Source organism: Octodon degus, unplaced genomic scaffold, assembly GCF_000260255.1.
Source record: "Octodon degus isolate 3935 unplaced genomic scaffold, OctDeg1.0 scaffold00007, whole genome shotgun sequence".
Taxonomy (NCBI): Eukaryota; Metazoa; Chordata; class Mammalia; order Rodentia; family Octodontidae; genus Octodon; species Octodon degus.
In genome coordinates this window covers 28043786-28053337 of record NW_004524583.1, presented here as the reverse complement: position 1 = coordinate 28053337, position 9552 = coordinate 28043786, and the positions used below count along the sequence as shown (strand labels likewise).

Genomic DNA, 9552 nt, shown 5'->3' with positions numbered 1-9552 from the left:
GAAGGTTTTGAAACTGCAAAGGAAAAGGCCCTACAGTTTTTGGAACAAGTTAAAGTAAGCAGAGAGATGGACAGGGAGATACTTACAGATGTGGCCAGAACATCTTTGCGCACTAAAGTTCACGCGGAACTTGCAGATGTCCTAACAGAGGCTGTGGTAGATTCCATTTTGGCCATTAGGAGAAAAGATGAACCTATTGACCTGTTCATGGTTGAGATCATGGAGATGAAGCATAAGTCGGAAACTGATACAAGCTTAATCAGGGGGCTTGTTTTGGACCATGGGGCACGGCACCCTGATATGAAAAAAAGAGTGGAAAATGCATACATCCTCACATGCAATGTCTCCTTGGAATATGAGAAAACAGAAGTGAACTCTGGCTTTTTCTACAAGAGTGCAGAAGAAAGAGAAAAGCTAGTAAAAGCCGAAAGGAAATTCATTGAAGATAGAGTTAAAAAAAATAGTGGAACTGAAAAAGAAGGTCTGTGGTGATTCAGATAGAGGATTTGTTGTTATTAATCAAAAGGGGATTGATCCCTTCTCCTTGGATTCTCTTGCAAAAGAAGGCATCGTAGCTCTGCGTCGGGCGAAGAGGAGAAACATGGAGAGGCTGACTCTTGCTTGTGGTGGGGTAGCTCTCAATTCCTTGGATGAGCTAACTCCTGACTGTTTGGGACATGCAGGACTGGTTTATGAGTATACTTTGGGAGAAGAGAAATTCACCTTTATTGAGAAATGCAACAATCCCCGCTCTGTCACATTATTGATCAAAGGACCAAATAAGCACACCCTCACTCAAATCAAGGATGCAATAAGAGATGGTTTGAGGGCTGTCAAAAATGCTATCGATGATGGCTGCGTGGTTCCAGGCGCTGGTGCAGTGGAAGTGGCAATGGCAGAAGCACTGGTGAAACACAAGGCCAGCGTGAAGGGTCGGGCCCAGCTCGGAGTCCAGGCGTTTGCCGATGCCTTGCTCATCATTCCCAAGGTCCTTGCTCAGAACTCTGGCTTTGATCTTCAGGAAACATTAGTTAAAGTTCAAGCGGAACATGCCCAGTCAGGTCAACTTGTGGGTGTGGACTTGAACACAGGTGAGCCAATGGTAGCAGCAGAAGCGGGCGTGTGGGATAACTACTGTGTGAAGAAACAGCTGCTTCACTCCTGCACTGTGATTGCCAGCATTATCCTCCTGGTCGACGAGATCATGCGGGCTGGAATGTCCTCTCTCAAAGGCTGAGGGGAAGCTTCCTGTATCATACGAATCCTGAAGACTGCGGAATGATCCTGAGGAGTAGAGTTGTGGAATTTTTGTTCAAGCTTCAAGTGATTTTCAGAGGAATTTTCTTTTCCCACATGAAAAAAAGAGAACACTTGGCAACTATTCAAATTATGATGTGGAATTCTAACTACAGTATTTTCTGGTTGCACTGTGTACACACGTGAAGCAGGTCCTTTGTAATCAGAGAAGAGGTGGCTTTGCTTTAGCTGCATTAACGTAAGGTTAATAATTGTTTATTAAATGTTCCTTGAAAAACAATTTTAATGGTTAAATAATTCCCTGTGGATATGTTTTAAATTAAGCAGCAATTCTCTGTTAAATATTTGAATAATTTAAAAATTTGGATGCACCTGTCACCTTAGTGTAAATTTCTAAGTAAAATCACTTGGACTTCTAAAAAAAAAAAAAAAAAAAGAAAGAAAGGAAGGCAGAGAAAAAGGAAGAAAGAAAGGAAGAAATTATTTTAACTAAAACTTCATCGTTGTCTTTTTCAGTTGTGTGACTACCGCATTGGGCGGCTCCGTTGTGCAATGTGTACTTTTCTGCTTGGTTGTCAAGTACAAAGACTTTCAGAGCCTCTGAAATCAGACCACTAAAACTGTTACTTTTAAGAACCTAACATAGAGCCCAGCCCTTACTTAGTTCTAGGAACCACACAGACTATAGAAACACTGGGGCACTCTTCACAGTGCACACAGGAAAGGGATTTGGATTTGACAAGAATAGAAAACCAAAGAAGAGCAGATTAGATGGATCAACAGTCTTCTTTCATTGCAAACAAAAGCCAAGAACACTTCTCTGATTAATAAGGGCAACTACCTGAAACCAGAGATTAAGGAAATAGAGACTTTTTCTAAAGCAAGAAAAAGGAATCCTTCAAGAGACCTGCTATTGAGCTAGAGTATCTAATCTTTCAGGAAATAAAAACGAATAAACAGATTTGGAACTTGGCTCACCTGCCTGAAGAACAAAGAAAGTTTTCAGAAGTTGTGGTTAAAAGCCATCATTTGGGACATTTTATCCTACCATGAGTGGATCTTAGGAAAGTGTATTGTAAAGTATTGAGAACTGGGAAAAACATGCTCTGGCCAAATGTCCTTCAGTTTACTAAAAGAAAATTTAAAAATAAAAAGAAAGCCTAGTCCTAAGTGCTTACTAAACTGATGGATATTTATCCTGAATTTATATCATTTCAAATTGGCAGTATATTTTCCTTGGTAACCATATTACATTTGGGCTACTTTCCACTATTCTTATCTAAGAATGAATTGGAAATATTTAAATCTGAAATCAAGTCACAGTTGTTAATTTATGAAAATTAATACCACCTTCATACATCTCTAAACTGATTTAACTAATGTATTTATTCAATGAAAAGAAAAGGTGGATGCCAGTTAGTGATTTACTACAGAAACATACCATAAGATTAAGTTTCGAATAAGCCTTAATATAAAACCAAGAGTGGGGGTGAGGGAGAATAGGCTGGTAGTTTCGCACCTCACCCACACAGTGTCACTACATAATTTGTGTCAGTTAACATTTAACATCAACCAGAAACCAAGCCACTCCCTTAACTACAAATCAAACTGCTATTCTCTCTCTCTCTCTCTCTCTCTCTCTCTCTCTCTCTCTCTCTGCCAAATAACCCCATAAGTAAGATTTCTACTAAGGCAAATAAGTGCGATGTTGGCTAAAAGCTATTTATAGAGACCCCAGTGGGGCATATGGCTTACCCCAGATACTTCCCTCAGGACTGTCAGAGAGCTGAGCTGTTGTCCACTCCACCTCCCAAGCATTTCTTAAGGACTTCTGAGTCATCTGATCTGTGAATACATCATTTGATTTTGTTACACAGAGACAGAAATTGTTGTATTCTTCTCTTACGAAGAATCAAACACTACTCACTAGAAGTTATGTGTTATTTACATACTCATAAAATGTCATTGCTGTTGGTGTAGCTCGAAACACTTCTACTTGCTCCAGTTGACTCAACACATTTATTAAGTACTACTTTTGCCATACCAGAAGCTGAGGATGCGGAGATGACTATGAGAATAGAATATTTGTCTATTGAGGCATAGTAACTCAGAGAGGGGAAAGAAGAATGAAGTAACTTAAAAGCAGAGTACCTGACTTTTTGTTAGAAAACATATCTATCTTTTCATATATCTAAGTTAAGAATTGTTCATAGAATATAATATTCAATAAATATGGGGTGAATAAACACATATAGACTTCAAAATAGTATTCAATAAGTGATGGTAGGTTTTAGGCTAAATTAGGGACACTTAGGATAAAAAGAAGACAGTGAAAACAGAGGTGAGAAAGATTAGTGACAGCCACAGACGAGTGCGAAGATGTATAAAAGGCAGAGCTCATTCACCATGTGGTGGATCCCCCGCGAGAGCTACCAACAAACATTTAACACATTTTCTAGTGCTTTTTCTGTCCATGTTTTAATACCAAGTATGAATCATGTTAATAAAGCCTGAATTTAGATTCATTGGAAAATTGGGAATTGAAACCAATTTTGCATTTTATTGTTCAACAAATGCACTGATCAGGGTTGGCGAGAGAGCTCAGTGGACTAAGCACCTGCTTAGGCAAGCGCAGGGACTGGGGTTCAATCCCCGGCATGACATGCCATGTCAGCCCCACCCCCAGGTGCACTGAGTGGACACTGAGATTGGCGTGGTGGCCCACGCCGATCATCCCAGCGCTGGCAAGGATCATTACCAGGCTGAGCTGAATAGTGAAACTCTGTATCAAATACACACACACACACACACACACACACACACACACATAAGTCCAAATTCATGTAAAGAGGACCTTAATATGGATTTGGACAGCAAGTGGAGACATCACCCCAAAGAAGAGAGGGGACTCTGCTCACCTCATGGAACAGGTTCTTGACTGACACACAGTGAAATTGCAGGCATCACCAGTGAGAGACACAGATGGGTTATTACACAAACTCGAAGCCCACACTCAGGAAGGAGTGGGCAGTGCAGGGGGAGAGCCCCGGGGGTCTTGAGTGGGATGCGCTAGCAGGCATCCCCACACCTGGTCTAGGGTACTGATTTGTCTGAGGTGTTTACCTTTCACTGGTGTGAGTTTCCTTAAGACTAAGTTGCTCATTCATGGGTTAGAGCAAAAACTTTCTTTATCAACTAGGATAAAAAGCAAACTGCTTATTTTTGTAAGTTTGGTGATGGAACATCCACTTAATGGTGTCTTTCTTTGAATGTGGAGTCCTTAAGATTTATAGATTTGTAGTAACACAGAAGCACAGGCCTAATTTATTGACTTACCAGATTGGTAAGAGCCTTAGGAAAATAAGAGAACACTGGAAGTAAAACAGGTGCGAGAGTAAAAAGAAGGCATTGTGGCCTTAGTAACTTTGCATCCTGGAGCTTTAATTTTCTTAAAAGTATAATTTTAAAATTACAACTTCATAGTCTCCTTTCTACATATCTTGATTTCTTTTTTAAAAAAATTAATTTTATTGAGAAACTAATAGCAATGAGACAGTTTCAAAACCAATTAGTGGAACAGTTTCAATAATTAATATATTGCATATTGTTTTCTTCTTAGGGGTTATTCATAGTACAAGATGCAGACATGATATCCTGTCCAAACACTATTAATACAAATCTTCTCATTGATTTAAGAGAAAGTAGCTGTATATCTATTTTAACTATTTTGTATGTAGAGATACAAAATAGTTCTTCATTTGTATCCCTCTTTTTTTTGTTTAGTTTTGACAGAGAAGGGTATTCCCTTGCTATTTAAATTTTGTAGGTACGTGAATTCAGCAAAATAATCCAATATAGTCAGTAATCCATAATAGTAGTGGGTTATGTGTAGGACTGGCAATGTCAGAAGTTGTTGACTTGAGCCTTTTACAGCTCAGCATATTAAAATGGCTCTACTTTTTATACCTTGTTTTTATACTTTTCTGCTAGATGGTTAGGACCAAGATAAAGCAAGACCTATATAACAAGAAATGTAACTTTTGTATCTGACAAAGTCAATCAAATCCCCTCAGGATTTATCCTGAAACCCTATACTGCAGTTTGTAGATCCTTTGTCAGTGTTAGCCATGTGGATGAGTCACAGCCATTGCTTGACCAATTTGCTGTCTATGAAAGCCTGAGAAAATATTTTCTTTCCATGTGACTCTCCTTAGGCGCACTATACATCGTCAATCACTTTCCTCTGTGGCCCCAAAATCCCCTTGATCAGAAAATTTGGGACACAGCTGAGTTACAGGATGTTACCGTACAGGTTCTCCTATGTCCTGAGTCCTCACTGACCTTTAAAGGCTAGGGCCAAAATGTTGGCTATCCTTGAAGCCCTTCTTTTTCTCTAATTTTTGGTCTGCAAATTTAAGTTGTTGACCCTCCAGAAGAGAAGCTTAATGATATTATTACCCTATAACAGAGCAGTTGAGCTTAACCTCACTATCTGTCTGAATATCAGACATCTTAGACATAACATGAAACAGGTATTTTCCATCAAGTATTGATATGTTAAATTTTAATTCCCTATAGAATGTGAAGAAAAAAATACTTAAAAAATAGGAATAAACTATTACATATTTTTACACAGAAATTTAGAGATCTAACCATATATAGCATTGTAGCAGGACAGTCCTATAACATTATTTTTCTTGTCTCTTGTTTTCATTTATTACCCTTTTTTTAAAAAAAAAATTACTTGAAAGACAGTATGGCAGTAATTGGTATGACATGATAAGCAGTACGTATTTAGATGACCAGAATGACAGGCATTCCAAGCATGACCCTACTATTACACATTGTTGTCTTCAGTGCAGTTGCTTAGTTCACAGGTGTCAGCATACACAGTTAGTCAGGGTGAGAATCCTGCCAATTAACTGCAAGTTTCAAAAACCTGCTGAAGATTCTCAGGATCATTGCCTTAACCATCTTGTGCATATAAATGTATGGCTTTGTGCCTGTCATGTTTCCTGGCTTTTCTCCTTGCCCTCTCTTCGTTGTTTAATCCTTAAGTTCTTGATTTCCTTTTAATTGTGTTATATACCTTTCTATTTTTATTTTTTGAGGTCTTACACTAGAAGACTATATGATATTTTCACATGTTGGTATGGTTTATTTCACTTATGAGTGTATATCTTGATTTCTTCTACCTTATAAGAAAATATTACTGCTTCTTTTCTTATAAACTTTATGCATCAAAATCTTAAAATGGAGCTCAAAGTACAGTACATTTCTATGTTTTGTCTGATTTCCTTTGGAGATAGTTTTCTAACTGAGATGGAGGAGAAGATTTATTATTTTGGCTTCAGCACAATTAGGCACTATGTGGCAACCACCTGTATATTTTACGGCTTCTTTTTAAAAAGAAAACACAGGAAATGTCCCATTTATCCAAGAGAAGCAGTAGCCAACAGCCATATTACTAACTTGATTGTTCCAGGAAGAGTGCTGCTCTGCCGCCATGGTGACGGGTACCATGGTGACAGGTACCATGGTGACGGGTACCATGGAAATAAACATGCTTAGTTAGATGTATTGTCAGTGCTTTTGGGCTTGCAGTATTTGCACTAAAATTTCACCGTTGCTGCCTTGCAGAAAGTGTACCACATAGCAAACCTATTTTAGATCTGCATATTACAAAATTTATAAGTGCTGCATATACGCACATAAAATAAATCCCTATTTATTCAATCTAAAAAAGAGACAACTTGCGGCCTTCACAGTCTTCATTGTAAGCAGGGCTGTGTGAAAGCTCTGGAAAGGTACAACATTCTGAAGCGCTCTGGATTTTGAGTCGTCTGTGGGAACAGGTGTTAGGCAGGGTGTGCGCATTGTCCCCGGGCTTCTTTGCCTCCCTAGTCAGCCAGTGTTGACTTCTACGGTGATACTGTGAAATGATCGACAGTGACCACTCATGTTTTTAATGTGTCTTATATGTTTTTACTTCGCTGTTGAATATTCCCCACTAGAAGGTTCTTATTTTGCAGTGGAGGAAGTGAGGTGTGGAGAAGAAATGGAGCTTGGATTGAGAACAGGTAGAGCTCCACCGTGGCCTTCTTTGATGAATATGGATCATCACCATTGTGCAGTTTAATAGGTAATCACTTTACCAGAGAAGGCTGTCCTGCTGTGTCGCTGTGTAGCGTCTCCCCCACTCATGATGCCCAGCTGGGACTCCAGAACTCCCTGATGTGTGCTAAAGCCGCTCAGCAGTTTCTCTAAGGCATGATGAGATTTCATATCAGCAGGCAAGTCAGGGATCACGTTGGCCTTTTCCCTCCTGTTGCATCTCTTCCAAAGACTATTCTCTCTTGTAATCTGAACTCTCACTTTCCAAACTCTCACAGCCAACAGATATTATCATTTTTTTAAAAAATTCTCTATTGAACTCAAAAACAAGTCGAGTGAAATACTGAGTCCTTGCGTCTTTGTCTGTTTCTTAAATTCAGGTGCACAAAGAATTAGCTGGGGTGCCCATCAGAGCTGCCCGTTCCCAGCTCCTCTTCTAAGGCTGGGGTGAGGCCCAAGGTGCTGCATTTCATCTAATGAGCTCCTGTGATGCTGCTTCTGCAGCAGTCGGTCCCAAGGAGCAGCAGCCCAGGCTGGTAGACTGTCTCCTTCACTGTGGTCCTTAGCATCATGGGTACAGAAGGAGTGAGGGAGGGTCCCTGCAATGAGAGGACCCCTCTGGCTCTACACCTGGGAGCGCAGCAATTTGCCTTCAGCTCTTCAGGTCCTGGCCACACTGAGCTTATGTGGGGAAGAGCTTAAGTCTTCAGCATTCACAAAGCAGGAGGCAGAAGGTGGGAAAATGGGGATACAGTAATCAGCCCTTTGAATAAATGGGCCCAGGAGTCAGTGCGAGCTCTCTGTGATCGTGTCGTTTTCCTTTCCTCAGAGAGTAGAAACCCAACCGTATCAGACACGAGCCCCAAGCCCTTGAGAGCACTGAGAAGCTCTGGGCTGAGGTTTGGGATCATTTTTCTGCTTTATGGTAAATGAAGCCACAGTTTCTGAATTTCAGCTGCTGCTTGAAGGATGTGTGACTTGAGCCAAGAGCTTTGAATTAACTCCAGAGAAAGCCAACGGAGTTTCACGTTGTCCTCCATTTCTCTATAGAAGCTGGGTCCCTGTCTCCCTCTGCCAGATGAGCTAACTAGCGAGTCAGCATGTTTCTCACATACCATTAGGGGGGTCTCAGGCCGGTGAAACTGAAATAATTGAGCCAGGCCACTTTATCATGAACATTCAAGCCTTTAAAAAAATGTTGGAGTAAAGTCTCTTGGGGCCAGGGAGATAGCTCAGCGGCATAAGCACCTGCCTGGCAAGCACAAGGTCCTGAGTTCAATCTCCATACCAAAAAAAAAACAAAAAAACCCAAAACAAAACAAACAAACAAACAAACAAAAAACAACAAAAAAGACTCGGCTTTCCCGTTCCCAAGCGCTCCCCAACCTGCCATAACTGCCCTCCATCTTTCCGATTGCCTGGAGTCCAGGCAGGACATGGCTCTTGGACCGTTTCCCGGCACTGCTATGGTGCCCTTGTTCCCCACTTGACAATTCAAAGGAAACTACTTCGCCCACAACATGGGAGTCTTGCTTGTAAATAACGCTAATTTTTCTAACATTTTTAAAATAGCATTTAGATGCCAAGTTACACAGAGTGGGAAAAAAGCGTTATTTTTGTAAGAAGTGCTATTTTAGGGGCTGCGTCTAACTGCAGAGGCAGAAATGAGCCATCGGGCTTGCTGGGAAGCTTCCTTGCAAAGCTGAAGTCTATGTCACTGCGTTTCATGATCAGGGGAACCTGGTCATTTTCCCACTTTATCTTACGTGAAGTCACAATTGCTGAGTTTCAGCTGCTGCTTGACGAGATAGAAGGATGTGTGGATTCAGCCAAGCGCTTTGAGTTAACTCCAAAGAAAGCCTTGCTTTATCTTGGTCTTAATCATCCAGCAGAAAAGTATAAAAACGAAGTACAAGAAGTAAAGCCATGCTGTTATGTTGAGCTGTGGGGGACTCAGGTCAACAACTTCAGACATTGGCAGTCAAGCGGAAGACCCAGTACTATTATGAACTACTGGACTATTTTGGAATATTTTGCTGAGTTCATACACTTATAATATTCAAATGATGGAACTAAACAAAAGGGATACAGATGAATGTCTATTTTGTATTTGTGTATTCAAAATGGTTAGGATAGATATATAACTACATTCTCTTAATGAATAGAGGGATTTGTTCTAAT

General features: G+C 40.3%; 1 protein-coding gene across 1 annotated transcript; it reads left to right on the top strand.

Annotated features, from left to right (window-relative positions):
• Positions 1 to 6: 6 nt before the first annotated feature.
• Positions 7 to 1668, top strand: LOC101566877 (T-complex protein 1 subunit zeta-like). Its single transcript, XM_023703219.1, is given in 2 exon segments — positions 7 to 453; positions 455 to 1668. Coding segments are annotated over 2 exon segments (1170 nt in total). The 5' UTR covers positions 7 to 66; the 3' UTR covers positions 1238 to 1668.
• Positions 1669 to 9552: the final 7884 nt, after the last annotated feature.